General features: G+C 36.9%; 1 protein-coding gene across 1 annotated transcript in view; it reads right to left on the bottom strand.

The window, feature by feature from the left end:
• nrxn2a (neurexin 2a) overlaps nucleotides 1-19640 on the bottom strand; it is a 401294-nt gene that overhangs the window by 229585 nt on the left and 152069 nt on the right. The window contains exons 11-14 of the mRNA XM_016244908.1: nucleotides 18371-18797; nucleotides 16286-16669; nucleotides 14852-15055; nucleotides 11451-11477 (exon numbers count right to left, since the gene is read on the bottom strand). Of these exons, the coding sequence (XP_016100394.1) occupies nucleotides 11451-11477; nucleotides 14852-15055; nucleotides 16286-16669; nucleotides 18371-18797 (1042 nt within the window). The remainder of the gene's footprint in view (nucleotides 1-11450; nucleotides 11478-14851; nucleotides 15056-16285; nucleotides 16670-18370; nucleotides 18798-19640) is intronic.

The following is a 19640-nucleotide window of genomic DNA, read 5'->3' as shown; positions in this document are numbered from 1 at the left end:
AAAAGTCAGAATTGCGAGTTATAAAGTCAGAATTGCAAGTCTTATCTAGCGATTCTGACTTTTTTCTCAGAATTTTGAGATATAAACTCACAATTGCGAGTTATAATGTCCAATTCTGAGGGGGGAAAAAAAGACTGATATTTTCTTCGTTGATTTGTATGGATTTCCCCAACAGCTGAACCTAAACATCATCACATCACCGCCTACAATATGTGTGATTGCTAAAAGCTATTTTTCATCTCCAGCTGCCATTCTGTTCGGCTATTGTCTAAACTACTATATAAAACAATCTTGTATTCTCCTTTACATGTGTCATTTACAGATACAAACCGCATTGATTCGGTGTCTTAAAGTCATTCAAAAGCAAAAAGAATAAAAAACACAAGTGCAGCAGTTCTGCTCATTATAACAGAGAGTGACTGGTGATATCTGAGCATTTGTGTGTAACACGAGACAAACGCATTATACTTAAACTGAATTGAAATGAAATTGAATTGGCCCCTGGCATGTGTATAATCATCTTACAGGCTCAGGAGTTTTATCGCCAAGGAACAAAACCGTACTGTGCCTCGGTACATGGGTTTAAAGTGACAGTATACACAAACTGAATCCCTCACAGACCTCAAGAGTCCAACCGGCGACACAAAACCAGTGAATGTTCGCTGATAATATGCTAAAGTAACGGTTTTGAGAAGCGCCTGCTGCGGCCTCGGTTGGCGCGTTGCCAGAGGTGCCTGGGGTGCTTGTGGAAAAATGGGTCAGGCCGATGCAGCTGCCTCAGCCTTCATCGTGCGAGCGGCTAGAGCCTGACATGGTGGTTCAAAGCTCCTCAGACTGCGCTGCTGGCTACTCTAATTGGCTCTGCTGGAGTCAACAGACCCTCCGAGGAACAACGTCAGCCTATTTGTAGGGGTGCTGCTGCAGTTGTATGGATTAATAACCCATTTTATCAATTTCATATTTTTCTCATCAAACAGACTAATGAATAACTCGACACAACTCGTACCGGGGCAGAGTCTAGACAGGTGATAGGGGGTCCAAGAAATAATATAGCCTTAATATTGCTGTAGCCTAAAGTATTTCCAGACTGTAAAGTCGCTTTTTTTTATCATGATACATAGGCCTACTGTGATTTATTCCAAAGTGACTTATATGATGCATTTAATGTAAAATAATCTAAATTAAGCCTTTTAAAAGACGAGTATTCCCTGTGGTTCATGTTTGTGGCATGCGCCAGAAAGATGCTCAGCTGATGCAAAGAATATAATTTATATCTACACAGAAGAAAACCCTGTCTAGACAATGCCCCGGTACGAGTTGTGTCGAGCTATTCATTTGACTGTTTGTTTGATGAAAAAAAGATTAAATGTAGTTGCAATAAATGCGTTAAGAATCCATACAACTGCAGCAGTGGAGGACTATTATTCTGCTGTGTGATACTGCAGAAGAACTGATGACGGCACGGTTTGATCTTCGGCTGACCAATCAGAAGAAAGGGGCGTTTAATTCCCGCCCACATGTAGAAATCAAATATTCAAGCTGTTTATTCTTTTTTCTACCCAAGAACGAAAAATGAAAATTTAAGCTGAATTCTTATTTCTCGTTTTTTTGAAAAAAAAAACGAAAAAGGAGCCGTTTTCTAATTTTTCTACTTTCAATATTAAATCAAAAAACGAATGATCGAATGATACATGGATTGTGTTGTAGCACTCGAGATCTGATGAACCTTCCACGGATGACTTCGTATAAGCAAAACAGCTGGTATTAATCTGGTAGGCAATCTGTTTGCGGCTCAAAATCGCACCATAGATTACATACCTGTGAGTAAAACTCGTAACGGCCAGGTATGTGTGACATTCTTTGCATTGGAGTGAGTCGGTGTCATATCATCCCTCTAATTAGCTCTTCTAACTCTGAAAAAAAAAAACTGGAATAAGCGAGCAGGAGGCAGAGAGAGGGGGAGTTGTCGTCCTACACCTTCTGGCAGCTTGTTAATTAAATTTAAATCGTTGCCCATCCCTGCTTTTAAATCTAAGATAGCACACGTCGCTTCGGCTCGGCCTAGCATTACTCAGCATTTCGGATGAAACTATGACAGCATAAACAAATTCAAGTACAAATAAAACCTGTGCGTGTAAGCAAACACAAGTTAGAACAGTGCTAGATATAAAGAAACGTTCGTTATAATGCAGATCTTCCTATCAAACTTTGATGAACAGCTTCAGGCGTTGTCAATTATTCATCAAAACCTAATGTTAACTTAACATTAATGTGTGATTTTTGCAAGGTAACGTCATCTGGATGTGCTTCGTATTCATGACTACTCTGTGTTAAACTGTTTAAAATGCACATCATGGTGAGAAGACTTCCAACAGATGGCAGAGGGCCCTAATTGGGTATAATTTACTTTAACTACCAGCATTTCTGTCTATTTAAAAGTCAATTAACATTTTACTGTCATTAAAACTTCCATCAGTCTAAATATGTTTGACATACCCATCGAGTTAATATTGAGAGCGTAGAGGGGACTGTGAAACACTTCCACAGGTTAACATATCAAATGGTCATGCACATCTGATTATGAATGTACTTATCCACATATGACCAAGCAGAGATTCATCATTATGCACGATAAATCGTTTCTTAGATCCTAAATAGCAGGCACGCCATAAAACTCAATATGTGTCATCAAATGCATTTACCATATTTTGCAATGTATTTGATGACAAGGATGTTACACTCCCTAAACAGGGATGATTTGTAGATTCAGTTCTTCAAAAGGCACTTGAGCATTTGCAGAGCCTGAGACTCGGGTGAAACTAAATCTGAGGCTGTAATATATGGTGTTTGTTGCCACCTGGTGGTATAATTCATGCAATTATGTTATTTAAAAAAAAGTAAAGTTTCGGTCAGTGCTTCAGCCGGGCTAAACTACAGTAATAGCCAAGTCTTAAAATACATATTACATAAATTAGATTTGTTTTTTCCCCCCCAAAAAATAAATAAATAAAAATATCTTTACATGGGACCTATTTACATTTTCTCAGATCAGATAGCCATGCTTTGTTAAAATGACAAATAAAAAAGAATATAAATCTGATCTTCAATTCCCGTGCTATGTGCAAATTTAACAAAGTTCACATCAGATATGTGCTGCAGTTTATGTATCTATGTTCTATTTGTTTATCTGTTATCTATTTATCTAATGTATTTATTTATGTTTGATAGAAGCAACAGATGAGCATCATCAGCTCTGGTGAAATAATTAAGTGTTCACCACTTTAAATGAATACGACTGTGTGTTAAACATGAGAAGATGCTGTGGACTGAAGATGAGGTGAGTTTCATTTACGGTAGTTTGCACATGCTTGGTTACCGGGAGCCTTTCACAGCTTTATGTTGTGCGCTTTCCCTTCTCGGGCGCATTCTGAAGGGCATTTACACCTGATCTTTTCACATTCGGAAAGCTATTCGATCAAAGAAAATGCATGAAATGGCCAAGTGTAAATAAGCCCACAAAAAAGGTAGGTTAGTGAGCAATTTTTCCACACTACAATCGTTTTAAAACATTATGTGCATACTGTGGCTATACTATTAAAAAATTGCAATATTTACAAATGGCCCATTCCCCCATTCGCTTCTTTTATAAGTGCTCCCAGTGTAACCCAGATTAGTTTTTTTATAGAAGAAGAAGAAAAGGATGGACAGGTGTAAAACATTCCTGTGCAAATTAACATTATTCCACAAGTGCAGTGAAATGAGCTTAACTTGGGTAATTCTGTTACTGTTAGCTTAACACAATATAAGTAGCCAAATATTTCATAAACAAATACAAAGGAGCTCAGGATGTGCACATCTGTGTGGGCCTACTTACTGCTTAAAAGCTCTGTGTAATGCTTCTGCAGTTTATTTAAACCAGCACATGATGCGTCATGTGTTTGTCATTGGAATCATTTTAACATTTAAAATGAAAAACATTCTACAAATCCAAATTTGCTGAGTCATTAAAACAGATGAATAAATCTGTGATGACGCATTTGAATGGTGAACATGTCAAAATTTCCAATGAACAAAAGATTTTCATGGCTTTTTGGGAACCGTGTCCTGAAGCACAAACACCTACTGCCTCATGACTAATGAAGTACTAGAAAGACAAATCTCACAATTAGAGATGTAAATACTGTACGTGGCGTGCATTTCTAGTAGTGTACAATATCATAAACATATGGAAAGCTTAAATCCTCAAACAAAGGAAAGAGGGTGAAATCACCTACTGTAGCCTCGTCATTTTTGACCCTGATGAAACAGACACAATGCACATCCACACACATTTTTGCTGTTATTGAAATGACATACTACTGCTTACTGTATAAAGCCAAGTACAGAATAAATGTACCAATGTTAGCTGACATCATACTAATACATCCTACATTATGTTCATGAAATATTTGGCTAATTAGTGTTTAGTTACCAGTTACATCATATTCCAGAGAATTTCATTTATTTTTTTCTATTTTTACATCTATTTTTGTCCCTCTGACATACGCAGCTGACAAAATGTTTTTATTATGTTGTTTTTAAAATGTTGTTCTATTCAGCAAGGATGCATAAATCATGCATTAATCACGGTGTCACCGTGAAAAAATATTAGGCAGCACAACTGTTTTCAATACTGACAATAAAAAGAAATGTTTCAGCATATTAGAATGATTTCTGAAGGATCATTTCATGTGACACTGAAGACTGGAGTAATGATGCCAAAAATGTAGCTTTTACAATTTTTTATTTTATTTAGCTTTACAGGAATGAATGGCATTTTAAAATATATTAAAATAGAAATTCCTTAGTTTACACTATTTTATGGTGCCCTTGTTACAGTGTAATTATACATTTTTAAGAACTGAGCAATATTAATTAATAACATGTACTTACAAAAGTGTTAGGTTATAACATTTAATTATGCATAATTTTTGTCATTACTACAATAAGTACACAATGACACTATAAAGCAAAGTATTACCAAATTAGTTAATTTAAATTGTAATAACATTTCAAAATATTGCTTTATTACTGTATTTTTATCAAATAAATGCAAGCTTGGTAAGCAAAATAGACTTTTCAAACACTTTAAAATTGTAGTATATATTTATTTATTATTTTTTTTATAATCTGCAAGTAGGGTCAATAAACCCAAATGAATAAATAAAAATAAAAGATCAACAGAAAGACAGACAGATACACTGCAAAAATGATTTTAATTAAATGTGTTACTTGCTGTTTATTTGTAATTAACTGTTGTTTCTAAACTTTTTTTATGGGAGTGGACAGAATGAAGTTGAATACATATAAATATACATATAAAATGTAATAATATTTGGAAACACTTTATGGTAACACTTTCTATGAAGCCCATATTTATAATACATTATAAGGGTATTCTCAAGGCATTATAATGAATGCATTTTATAAAACCTTATAATATGCTATATAATTTTATGAATATTCATAATAACAGTTTTAATGTTTTATAATATTTACTTATTTGTGGTAATAGCTTTTAAGAGTATGTTGATTTATAACACACAGTGAACATGTATCATCCACTTAAGTTACAATGGATTATATTTATCATAGTTATAATGTATTATAAGTCTCATATCTTGCCATCGTTCTCATGCTACTTTATTTAAAGCAATCAATGACCACTTATAAGTATAGTAATAATAATAATAATAAAAAAAAAATTCCTCAAACAGCCATAAGATCAGATATCAGATCAGATGAATGTGTAATAACACATTTGCTTTGAACTATTTTTATTGTAATATCAGTTTGATTATTTTGATGGTACCCTTTAGATAGCTGTTGATAAGTAACTCTGCAGTATTAGTAGTATGTCTGCTAAATATATGCTAACACTTTATTTTGATGGTTCCCCAACAGACAAACTGACTATAAGTAACTTTGCAAGTACGTCAACATTCTTCCTACCCTAACCTTAACCTAAGCCTACTAATACTCTAATTAGAGTTAGTTGACATGTAGTTGCAAAGTTGCTTATAGTCAATAGACTAAGGGGACCGTCAAAATAAAATATAACCTAACATATAAACATTGCAGTTGTTTTTACAGTTGAAATTATTAACTTGCTCACATCAAAATTAATATTAGCCTCACAGGGAACACTCAAATAACACTCCACACCTAACCACTTACAAAGTAGGGATGTAATGATTCACTCAACTCAGGCACGTGCACAGGTAGGGCTCAACCTGTGCAGAGCACATGCCCTTTTTGTCCTCACACTCCGAAGTGCCCTTTTTTGTAAAGTTTTTTTTTTGTTCTTCAATAAATCAATGCTATTGGTCACGCTTTACGTCTGTCTGTCTGTTTTACAAATATATTTAGCGAATGAAAGGTATTAAAAAGAGTTTGTGACTAAATCTTGTTGGATCCTGTCAGTCAAACCTCATAACTTCACCCCGTCTTGACTGACTGAGTGCATTGAACTGAAGTTCCACAGCAGAGCAGCTGAACGTCTTGCAAGGGTAAATAAATATCTTCTTGTTTGTATAAGTACAGCCTTGTCTTTATGCAAGAAACACTAGTATGTCTACTATATAAAGGCTCATGTTTTATGCATTTGAGGTCTGAGACCGGACCTGCGGAGAGAGGGCATTTGCCATCTAAATTAGTCATAGCCAATAGCCTACACTTAAATAGCCTGTGCATACAGTAGCATTTCATCTTTTATAAAATGACATTTTGGCCAAATGTATTTTACAACAGGAAAAACTGAGCGCACATATAGCTATAACAAACTCTGTAACCTGTTGATCAAAACGTAATGTGATGCTGCTGTTTTAATGATGGACAAATTGCACATTTGCACACACATTCGCTGGTCAAAAACCCGCCCATAACTGCATTTGAGTTTGAGACAAAGCGACTGAGTGTTCCTCGTCAGCTAGGTAAAATATATTTCTAAGAAAATTCTTCTTTGATTTATGATGGCTATCTGCTGATACACTTAATTTATTAACATTTAATCATATTATATATGGTCACACTCACAGCATGGTTAATGTTTACGATGTTAATATGCATGTATTTGCTAGCTAGCTAATTTTTGAATGTAGTATTCTATACTTTCCGCTTATCATTAAGATGTGACCAGTAAAAAAAGGGGGGGTGCCCTTTTTCAGTTTTAGCACATGCCCCTCAAAAGGTCTGTGCATGGCCCTGACTCAACTCACGATTCGATTCCATTCACGATTTTGATTTCACGAGTCGATTCGATTCACAATTTTTTTAGCACTTGCATATTATTGCTCTTTTGTTGGTTTTGATTGCGTCTGTCCTCATTTGTAAGTTGCTTTGGATAAAAGCATCTGCTAAATTACAAAATTTAAATATAATGTAAATGTAAATAACAAAACTAAATTGAAATTTTAAAGCAAGCCCCAAATCAAATAACACAAATAAAATAAATATTTTAATATAAACAAAATTTCCATTGAGGTTTCCATTTAAAATTAGAGGCAACCACTGCATTTTAGTCATGATCCAAACAAAGATGCTGCATACATGCAACATGAGCAGTTTTTAATCTAAATTAGATTGTATAATTTCTAAATTTGAAGCAAAAACAGAATGGTTTGACTTCAGTTTTGTGAAACTACATAAAAATATCTGCATAAAACAGAAGCAGCAGACGAGCTGAATGAGATGCAGATTCACTCTCTGCCAGCAAGTGGCGCTTAAAGCGTTTCCTTGTTTCCACTGTAAACAAAGCAGCGCTGCACTTATGAACTTTAAAGTGGGCATATGATGCAATTTAAAATTTTCCTTTCTTACCGGCCGCGCCGTTCTCAAGCCCGCCCACCTCTGCTCACTCAAGCCGGCCTCTGCATACTCTAGGCCTCCGGCCTCCGCTCACTCAAGGCCGCGGTGTGTGACGCGTTTTCGTTATGAAAGTGAAACTACTTTGTTTGGCCTTCCAAAAGAGGACACAACTAGAAATCAGTGGTTAAGTTGTATTTACAACACTGTTCCTGAACAGTTTAACCCAAATATTCAAATGTGTCCAGCGCATTTTATGGAGGACTGTTTCCTGATCCTGGTAGAGTAGACTACAATGCCGGCTGCTCTGACTCACAGACTGTAAGTACGTTTTTTATATTTAAAGAATTTGCCACTGACGATTCAAACGCAAGTTTTTTGGGCACTGTAGAGTAGCACTTGTTGTTTGTCATTTCTCCGATCACAAATGCAGACATGGTTTTATGTTACGCTCCGGCCGGACAGGGCATCACAATAGGTAAGGGGCATAACATTTGTAACACGCTTGAGGTATTCGGCCAATCACAACGCAATAGATAGCTGGCCAATAAGAGCAAACCTCGCTTGCATTTCACCGATGCGTTTCAGAAAGGCGGGGCATAGAGGAGAAACAATAATGTACAGTATGTGGAAAATAATGTGTTTTTTTTTACCTTAAACCGCATAAACACATTTCATTACACCAAATACACAAAATAATGTTCTTTTTAGCAACATGATATTACCCCTTTAATATGCATTATACAGAGGCAAGATGAAAAGAAAAAATACCATCTAAACTTTTCTAAAGACAGTAAATTCCCCTCAGACATGCATTTATATAAAGTCCTACCCCTAAATGAATCGCGATTTGTTTAGCATCTCAACCTATTTGAATCATCACATATTTTAATCGATTTTCAACCATCTCACGGTTAACCGTTACATCCCTACTTACAAGATGTAGTAAGATACTGTGCAGATCTTAAACAATGTTAAGATATATAATGCAGTATAAATGTAAAATGTTCATTGTGTTATAAATAATCATAATCTTAAAAGTTATCACCACAAATGCGTAAGCATTATAATGTATTATAATTGTTGTTATGATTATTTATAAGATGATATAACATATTATAAGTTTTTTTAATAATGCATTATGCATTCATTATAATGCCTTACAGGGATAGTTCACCCAAAAAGGAAAATTTTATGTTTATCTGCTTACCCCCAGGGCATCCAAGATGTAGGTGACTTTGTTTCTTCAGTAGAACACAAGTTATGATTTTTAACTCCAACCGCTGCAGTCTGTCAGTCGTATAATGCATGGCATTGATAACAAAATATATGAGAGTAAAAAAAAGATGCACAGACAAATCCAAATTAAACCCTGCGGCTCGCAGGCATGAAACGATCGGTTTTTGCAAGAAACCGAACAGTATTTATATCATTTTTTACCTTTAATACACCACTATGTCCAACTGCCTTGAGCGCGCGGATGGCATCCGGTGCGTGAGGTGTGTATGCGCTCTGGCATAGTTTCCGCAAGCGATCTCTTGCGCGTATACGTCACTCATTGTTTACACAGTGCACAGTCATTGCGGAAGTGTTCCCTGCCACTGTGAAGATCTAAAGATATTTAGACGTACAGGTCATCACAATGGAAGACATTTTGATATATCACCAGCGATGTGGATTTTTTTGCCCAACCGTATTTATTTGAACCAGAATACTCAGATCAAGAACTCGGAGAGATGGAGGAAGCATCTGCTGCAGCAGCACGTCTTCAAGCCTGAGAGAGACAGACATCTCTTCAAAAATGGTTGTGTTCTTGTAGTAAGTGTTGTGAGACGCCAACAGAAGTGGAGAGCATCTGTTGTCACGAATGGAACATAGCAATGCCACAAATACAAGACACCGACAAGGACATTGCCGAGGGTGTCCCATCACACACCTGCCTGACTGAAGATCCAGACTTTTCTCCGCTGTTGAGCCGCAGTGTTTTGCACGTTGTGTTTAGCTTGCCACGTATAAACTGGAGGCGACGTCCAAGGCCAGAGGGACCCAATGGCACGCTGTCAATAGAGTAATGTGTTGTATTTGTAATGTTATTGCAATGATTACAGGGGTGCATATGAACAAATGAGTTGGATTGAGCAATCCGGATAAGCGCAAGTAAGTATCATTTTGATTAGCCATCGTACCTACAATGTTCGTGCACTGTGTAAACAATGAGTGACATATACGTGCGAGAGATCACTTCCGGCGCTTGCGTAAACTACGCCAGAGCCCGTACACACCTCACGCACCGGATGCCGTGCGCGTGCTCAAGGCAGTTGGACATAGTGGTGTATTAGAGGTAAAAAAAAATTATATAAATACTGTTCGGTTTCTCGCACAAACCGATCATTTCATGTCTTAGGACATCAATGTGTCGTCACGAGCCGCAGGGTTTAATTTGGATTTATCTGTGCATGTTTGTTTTACTCTCAGATTTTGTTACCATTGCCATGCATTATACGACTGACAGACTGCAACAGTTGGAGTTAAAAATCATAATTTGTGTTCTACTGAAGAAACAAAGTCACCTACATCTTGGATGCCCTGGGGGTAAGCAGATAAACATAACATTTTCATTTTTGGGTGAACTATGCCTTTAGGAGTACCCTTATAATGTATTATAAATATGGGCTTCATAGAAAGTGTTACCAACTTTATTTTAAGGTGTCCTTGTTACAGTGTAATTATACATTTAAGCGCTAAGTAATATTAATTAACTACATGTACTTACTATATAGTTAGGGTTAGGATTAGGGTTTGGCTTAGGGTTACTTGCATGTAATTATGCATAATTTATATTTATTATAACAGTAAGTACATGTAACATGTGTAACAAGGACACCTTAAAATAGTGTTACCTACTTTTTTTTTTAATGAACTGTTCTTCTAAATGAGGACATCCTAAATTTCCCCAAAAGTGTTTTAAACTATAGCTATTATAGTTTAAAACTATAGTTACTGTAAATACACACACACATAAACACACAAAACACCTGTGTTCCTTTCATCTCATACATCCGATTTATACTACTTACCTTCAGCATCACTGCACTGCTAATACTGAGGATTGCATCGTTTCCCAACACATACGTACGGATGTAACACCACTCAAATACAGGCAATGTTCAACCTCATGCCTGATTTGGCAAATGAAGATTTCTTCTTTTATTAAATGGTTTATTACCGTATTTCCTTATGTAACGGACTCCCACAGGGACATGAAACAGACTAGAGCATTGGAGGAGCAGTGAGAAACATATGGTGTTGAAATGGAAACTGTTGGGATGGTTATGCTTAATTTCAAACACCGCAGCAAATCGGCATATTTTGCGGAACAAAAGAGATTGAGATTGAGGGAACGCAGGAGAGAGGGGGGTGTTGGGGGGAGAGAGAGGGAGAGAAAAAAAGAGAGAGGGATGCAAACTGGGAACATGTTCAAAAGAAAATCTGTGTTAACGGTGCAGGGAGACAGGATTACGAGGGAGGAGAAGAAACTTTGGATGAATTGGGGCGGAGCATGAGAGAGAAGAGATAAAAATAGCATTGCAGATAAAAGAATCACTTACTAAGGTTACAGTCTATCCCGATACAATCTGGTGGGAAAGAGAGTGAGATGGTGAGATTTAAAGGAAAATAAACTAAAATTCAAAACCACATCCTTCAAGGTTCAATCTGCAGACAAACAAACAATTCTTGCATAGAGTCAACCATCCGGGGACAAGGTGAGAGTCAGAATGGCCCCCTCTACAAGGGCCCGCACTCCACAATCACAGGACGAGAGACAGCACAACTGAGAAGAAGTGAAATGCCAAGACAGGATATGGCATTTGGCAATTTATAAATATACAGACAAAATATTGGATTTAGCCTGTGCTTTGCCTCCTCCCTGTATGTGGGTGCTGCCTTTATGACAGTAGGCAAGGGCAGTCTGCACCAACAGCCAAGAGCTCATGCTTACAAAATAGGTCAACTATAGACTGGGCGGCAGAACTAAACAAATATAAACTCAAATATTTCTCAGCCTTTTGAAAATGTTATATTTAGATGCATATCTCGATGTGCCTCTTTTGAAATGCCTTAAATCAGAGCAACAACAAAAAAAAAGGTTTTCAGTTTCATGAACTAATATAACAAAGTACATACTGCTCAAAAGTTTGGGGTTAGTAAGATTTTTTTTATATTTTTGAAAGAATTCTCTTACCAAGGCTGCATTTATTTTGATTAAAAAAACTGTAATATTGTGACATGTTATTACAATATAAAATAACTTTTCTTTTTTAATAAATTTTAAAATGTAATGTATTTCTTGTGATGTGTCATGATCCTTCAGAAATCATTCTGAAATGCTGATTTGGTGCTCAAAAACATTTCTTATTATTATCACTGTAGAAAACTGTTGTGCTGCTTAACATTTTTCTGAAAACTTTGATGTATAAAATGTTCAAAACTACAACATTTATTTGAAATGTCTTTACTGTCACATTTGGTCATTTTAATGCGTCCATGCCGAACAAATGTATTAATTTCTTAGACCCCAAACTTTTGAATGGTAGCGTACTCGCATATACTTTTACCAATAAAATATCCATATACATATTACAATCATCACAACATTCATGATGTTGCATACTTTTACAGCACCACTAATATCATTATTACTTCATCTCTTGGTTCAAATAAAACAGAATTTTGCCTTATAGAATAATCTCTGAAAATATGTGACCCTGTCTATGAAAACCCAGCTAAAGTCATTTTTTCTAATTCACTGTTTTCTACATTAAATCATCCCAATATAATCTAAACATCATTCTGTGAAAATATAACCTTGATATCTTTAATATTGACTGAGTAAAGCCACATCAAAGATTTGCTGGATTTCGGGCTTTTTTGTATTTAATAACTTTTAAAAAAAAAGTTTATTGTGCTTAATAACTATTTTAATATCCTATTTTAGCAAGTCCCACACTTTATGTTTACATTCATGCATGTTCTTTCGTAAAAATCCGAAACCGACACGAGACGCAAGTATATTGCTTCCGAAGGACATACGCAACTTTTTTTATTAATATACGAGTTCTTTATGTAACCTACAATAAAACAGTACAACACTATATGCATTATAGGCCTATTTAGTATTTATTTAAACATCTAGCCTAATCTTTTGTTTTCTGCATCGATGCAGATACTGCCACATCCGATAGGAGTTCATCAACCCGGAGCATCATCATCATGATCAGTGTCCAAAGACCGAATTATTTCAACACTTTCTAATGGTAGAAAAGAAGTTTCTGAACCAAATGAAATGAGAATAAGCACGCGTTTCTTTTTGGAGATGATTTAAATCAGTGTTTAGAAAGTCAACCTCTGATACTCTGAAACGTAATGTCAATAAAATGATTAATTTCAGTATTTACCATGTTATAATTTAAATGTGAGAACTGTATCTGAAATACCTTGATAAAACCTATCATTTACAGCAAGAAACATACATTACCCATGACTATGACTACTTTGACGCTCTTTATCTCAGAATTAGATTATGCAACTTTAGCCAGGTTTTCAAACACGGAGTCACATATAATTGGACAATTGTTTGTTATATTAATTGGAATTGATAAGGTAAAGTCCTAATGTCCCCGCTGCAAAAGCTGCTGATATGACTAACGACCGATAATAACAAGGAGTAGTTGATCCTATGGAACAGTGTGAGCACTCTTGGCTGTGGTGAACTCTCAAGCTGTCAACCGCTACAGAAGAGTGACCACAGACAGCCAGGGACCTGTCTCACTGTCACACTGCTCGAAGGCAGAAAGTCTAGCTCAGACTCCACTCTCCTGTGGACTGGAACTGTCTGTAATCTTCTGTACAAACAGACACAGTCTGCCGTCAGAGCAGGAGGCTGAGCTGAGAGGGCAGTGAGAGACTTTAGAAGAATTACTGTTTGGTTCTCATGGTGGGAGAGATCAGGGGGCAATTACATTTCTTCAATCACAAACAAGCTAGACATCTAACACTTATTCAGCTTATGCTTGGTAAAGTTCTCTCTCTGTTTGAAAAAAGAAATGTGATTCTATTACTTTTTATCACTATACTTGGAAGTATAAAGTATTTCCTGAACCCCCTGTGATTTTCTTCCCGTCTAAAGTTTGACAGCCTTTGAAATTAAACTTCTATCTATTATATCTTGTATCTACAGCATTTTATCTAGAACGGCTGTTCTTTTTAAGTTAATATTAACAGCAGATGGCAGCCACTGTGGAAGATTTCATTATGGCTGTGAGGTTGATAGGCAAATGTTACACTAGTACAGTATACAATAAAAGGACTGAATTAAAAGTCTGAATCTTTAAAATATGTAATAAAATGTTATAAACTTGAAAATATATAATTTTTTCACAAATGTATTTTGTTACATACAATTATTTCATATTATTATTATTTAATTTTACTTAATTTATTATTACTATTATTTGATTTTAATGATATTTATTATTATTCGGTTTTATTATATATTACATTTGATATTAATTATATTATTATTCTACTACATATATTGTTATATTAATAATAATTAATTACATTATTTCTTTATTAATTATTAATTATATTATATTACTTTTACCTAAAGACAGCAGGTAGAAAAATGTAGGAAAATTGAAAATTATATAATTTCCCCTCTGTCTCCCCTTTATGACTCAATGTGTCTTCTGAGGACAAACTACATGGGTTGGTCTCTCCGGCTGTCTGCTCTGAAAGCTGCAGAAAAGATAGCCATTGAAGGCTGCACAGGTGAGAGAGAGAGAGAGAGAGAGACAGAGAAAGAAAGAAAGAAAGAAAGAAAGACAGTGAGAGAGGAAGACAGGAAAGAGATAAAGATGGAGGAATGAAGGTGAAATGCATTCTGGGAGGGACCCCCAGACTTATTCTATGAGTGCCTCGAGTTCAGAGGTCAGGGGTGGATGGTTACCTAGGTTGACGGTGAGTCTGACTCTTCCCCCGTCAAGCTCCAGGCGCAGGGTGTCGGCGGACTCTTTGGAGGTGGTGGCCATGAGCAGACCATAAGCCCTCTGCGACATGAAGCGCAGAGACACGTCCTCGGCCTCAGTGTGAACGGCGTGAGGCATCAGGACCTTCAGAAACATGCTGCCATCATAACTCAGCACTGCGGACTCTGAGAGAGCAAAAAAAAGAGAGTAAATCAGAAAACACAGGTCTCAAAAATAAGGGCCTTTTCTGCTGCTTTTGCATTTGTATGTAGTCTAAAATAAGTAAATAACTTCAGTTAAATATCAATTTAAAAAGTAATAAAACAAAATAATGATAATACTTATTAGCCAATATTATTATTACTACTACTACTTATACATTAAGAATATTAACTACACTTAAACTAGATAAATAAATAATTTAATAATACTTTTTACATTGTTAATGTATATGTAATGGAAGATACTATTTTATTGTTATTATTATTATTATTGTACATTATTGTTGTTGTAAATTATTATTATTGTTGTACATTATTATTGTTGTTGTTGTTGTTATTGTATATTATTATTATTTATTTACTTTATTGTATTATTGAGATACTTAAAAAAACGGTTATTTTTATATTTTGAATTTGTTTTTAGATTTTTACTTTCCATTTTAATTTTAATTGTAGTAACTTTGTTGTGTTTTGTCATTTTTATTAGTTACTGTTTTTAAAATGTGTCTACATAGTTTTGTTAATTTTCGTTTTCATTTTAGTCAGGTTAGTTAGATTTTGATAATTGAACGGATCATTTTGCATGTGATGGCTCCCACGATGAAAGAACATTTAGAAGTTGTGAAGAGTTTGACAGTTTCACTGAGAATCAACTCATCAGTTTTGATCAACAAGCCATGTGCATTTAGTTATTGTGCAAATTTTAGACAATCACACTTACTCATTTGAACAAAACGCATGCAATTTGCTTAAATCAATAAGAAATTCAAATCTGATGTGAACAAGAAACTCATTTTTCAGACATCTGAACTCATAGTTGTGAGGGAAAAAAAACTCTTGAGAACTGAGCCAAAGTGATTGAGAAAAACTGTAAAATATTGCTTGAAGAGTATGTGCACCCCTTGCTGAGTCACCCATGGCATGTCTGTCCTGGACACGTGTGGTCACGTTGCTATTTTTAGCGACAGACAGCAGAGGGCAGGAGAGCGTTAGAAACGATACAGCAATAGCAAACAAAGTTCTAGGCAGGTGCGATCTGATGAATAGAGCTGAAGTACAGCTGTATCTCAATATAAAAGTATACAAGTGAAGCACTGAAGCCTTGCTCTTCTTTATGAGAACGTGTCTCATCGGTGAGAAGTAATCCCATGCTTAATCCTCCCTTCCCACTGCTTTAAGCCCTACTTTCCTCACCCATCTCACAGTTGGGCCCCAGATATCCAGTTCCAGTGCAGTCGCAGATGTGTCGATTCCAGCCCTCGCGGCAGCGGCCTCCATGGGCGCAGGGCTCAGAGCTGCACCTCCGATGGGTCTCTCTCGTACAGAAGCTGCTGACACCTGGAGCACTCTGAAGCTCCGCCAGCCGCCGCAGGTCCTTGCTGCGCCCGTCTATAAAGAGATCCCGCACACAACCCACAAAGCCCAGCCTGAGGCGGGCGGTCCACACCTCTGGGGGGAGAGGAAGACTGCCACTGTCCTCCGGGAGACCCCCCAGATACATTTCACCATCGAGATCCAGAATCTCACTGCCCTCGTTGGTGGAGAAAGGCATGCTACGGCCGTTAACGGAGATGGAGCCTAGGAGATAGGAAATGAGGAGAAAGTGGAGATCAGTGATAATCTGCTTGTAAACCCATGCACCACAACATTTAGAGCCATTTTAATAAAAGGACTGTAATTTGAGAAATATAGGTCACACTTTAGTTTAGGGACCAATTCTCACTATTAATGAACTATTAACTAAGACTTTTGTCTCAATAAACTCCTAATTTGCTCCTTATTAATAATTAGTAAGGTAGTTATTAAATTTAGGTATGGGGTAGAATTAAGGGATCTAAAATATGGCCATGCAGAATAAGGCATTAATACTGTATGTTCTTTATAAGTACTAATAAAAAGCCAATATGATAGTCACATGCATGCTAATAAGCAACTAGTTAATAGAGAGAATTGGTCCATAAAGTGCTACTGAAATTTAAATAAATAAAGGTGACATGATACATTGATTAATTGTAAATAATCATAAAATAATTAGCAAAATGTGTTGAATTGCACTGAGAATGCAATTAAATTCCTTAATTTGAACTGAGGCAGTAAACATTTTGAATTTTGATGTTAAGGAAGCAGAATAAAAATGAATTGGGATTCAAAAAAATTATTAATTTTTAACTAGAAAAGCAAAGTTTGTCAAGGCAAAAAAGACCTATGAAAAAAAACAATTGACCGATTGACAGGGAATGACGGACAAAACAAATGAAAAACAGACAGAACGACAGACAAAATGATATATACTATAGATAGAACAATAGATAGATCAAATGACTGATAGAACGACAGATAGAATGATAGACAGAACATCAAACAGAATGATAGATAGAAAACAACAGAGAGAATAACAATGACAGAACAACAGACAGACCACTAGACAAAACAACCGAACAACAGATAGATAGAATAACAGACAGAACAACAAACAGAACAACAGATAGGACATGGATGGATGGATGGATGGATAGACAGACAGACAGACAGGCAGAAAGATAGACTGACAGAACCATTTACAGAATGAGAGGCAGATAGAACAAAAGACAAGCAAAATGTCAGACAGACAGAAAGACAGACGGACGGACGGACGGACGGACAGATAGATAGATAGATAGATCGATCATAAATTCATTTTCCTGTCATTCTCATTCAACTTCCTGTGGGGTCAATTCAAACTCATGAACAGCACAACCCTGGATGCTTGTAGTAGCAGTTAATAAACACATTTAATTGACAGCCCTAGTTAATAATTAACTAAAACAAATTTAATTAATGCTACTACTACTGATCCCCAAAGATTACCATTTTAGTAACTCATGAAATCAGTGTAGTTACTGTACAATGACTGTCACAAGTTAAAAAAAAAAGGAAGTTTCATTAATTTAGCAATCCACTGTGCTTCCTTTTTTTCCTGAGCTCAGCTAGTGGAAAGGTCTTCAACCTCTTCCCCCGGGATTTGCTAAATCCCACGCTGGGCCTGCTGCTTTTAAACTGTGGAAAGTGTATTTGAGTTGAGCTCTTACAGTAATGAGAGGTAATGAGAAGTAGAAGAAATGGAGTACAGTGATTTAGCAGGTTGTGAAGTATGCATATCAGATGGGCAGAATGAGGAAGTGCTTTAACGGCAGAGATTAAGAGAAAATGTCTCTTTAGTCTCACAAGCAAGTACTGTAGGTTAAAACCACCATTTTAAACAGGTGAATAATGTGTGTGCTGATCTTGCAGTATCCTGACCTTTCCTGCCCTCTCTCTGGAAATCCACATGGCACCATTCTCCGTCATTGACCTTTTTGTTCCCGACTTTGACCTTGATGCTCCCGGAGCCCATGTCCATGAGTAGGTAGAGGAAGCCTTCAAGCAGCTCCATGGCAAAGAAGTCTACCTTTGGTCTGCGGTCTTTGGAACCCTGCAGCCGGCCGTGGCTGAACAGCAGGAGGCCGTTGGGTTCGGTGGTTCGGAAGTCGAAGGACACGGAACCGGTTTTCTTGGCGTTCCAGCGCGGAAGGGTTACGTAAGAGGTCGGCGTGTCGAAACTGACGGGATCTAACGCAGCAACATCCTCACAGCGGAAGGTCAGGTCACCGTGGAGGGTGACCTTGGGGTCACGCAATTCAGCCAGGTGGGAGAGCTCCAGTCTGAACTCATTATTGGTGTAGACCACCTGGGATGGGGAGAGAGAGAGAGGGAAAAAAAGTGCTTGAATGCTAACAGGGTGGAATGGAGTAGCCTGCTGCCCACTGGTACAAACAAACCGCAGCTGATGCATGTACCTCGGGGGCATGGTTTTCAAGTCAGTAAACACAGCAGTCTCTTCCTCGAATACTCGAAGCACGAGTGGATCACATAAACCTAGCGACCTCATCTAGAGCGCCACAGAAACCCTCGTCTAATCGATATTCTGCTTCATTAATATGATGAATCATCCTACGCTAACATTAGCTCCAACGATGCCAAAGCTAAGTGGTTTTCTGAATCGCACGCATAAACAGAGCATTCATTAAGTGACGTCAACTGAGAAATCTTGATCTAGGGTATGATGTCTAGCCCACACAGTAAGACGCGAAGCAAAACTACTCTTAAAATAACATTCCTAGAGCACATGCATTGTGAATGTGTCCCCAGGGGTTGATTTTTTTTTGTCTCAGTCACATGTTGTGTCTCTACAGCCAGATGGACGAAACAGCCCCGCACAGCAAACATGCTTTTCATTTTTACACCAGCCGCTCTCTCTGTCCGAAGATGATGACTGACGCTTTGTTGCTGGGTGTGAACTTGAGTGTCTCTGAAAATAACACAAGACAGCCATGTTTCTCGTCAGCCCTCATGACAGAAAAATAAAGAGAGAGGTAGGAGCAAAACAAGAGGTGTCAGCTCTGAGCGAAGGAACATGAAAAATGCAATTATTGCCAGAGAGCGTGGACAAAAAAATCTGAGGGATCTATCAATGAGACCCTTTCAAACCATCTCCGACTGCACAACCTAAGCATCCTAATCTTCCTGATTC

Source organism: Sinocyclocheilus grahami, unplaced genomic scaffold (genome assembly GCF_001515645.1).
Source record: "Sinocyclocheilus grahami isolate Dianchi unplaced genomic scaffold, SAMN03320097.WGS_v1.1 scaffold738.1, whole genome shotgun sequence".
In the NCBI taxonomy this organism is placed as follows: Eukaryota; Metazoa; Chordata; class Actinopteri; order Cypriniformes; family Cyprinidae; genus Sinocyclocheilus; species Sinocyclocheilus grahami.
Note: the sequence above shows the minus strand (reverse complement) of the source record. Positions and strands in the feature narration are given on the sequence as shown.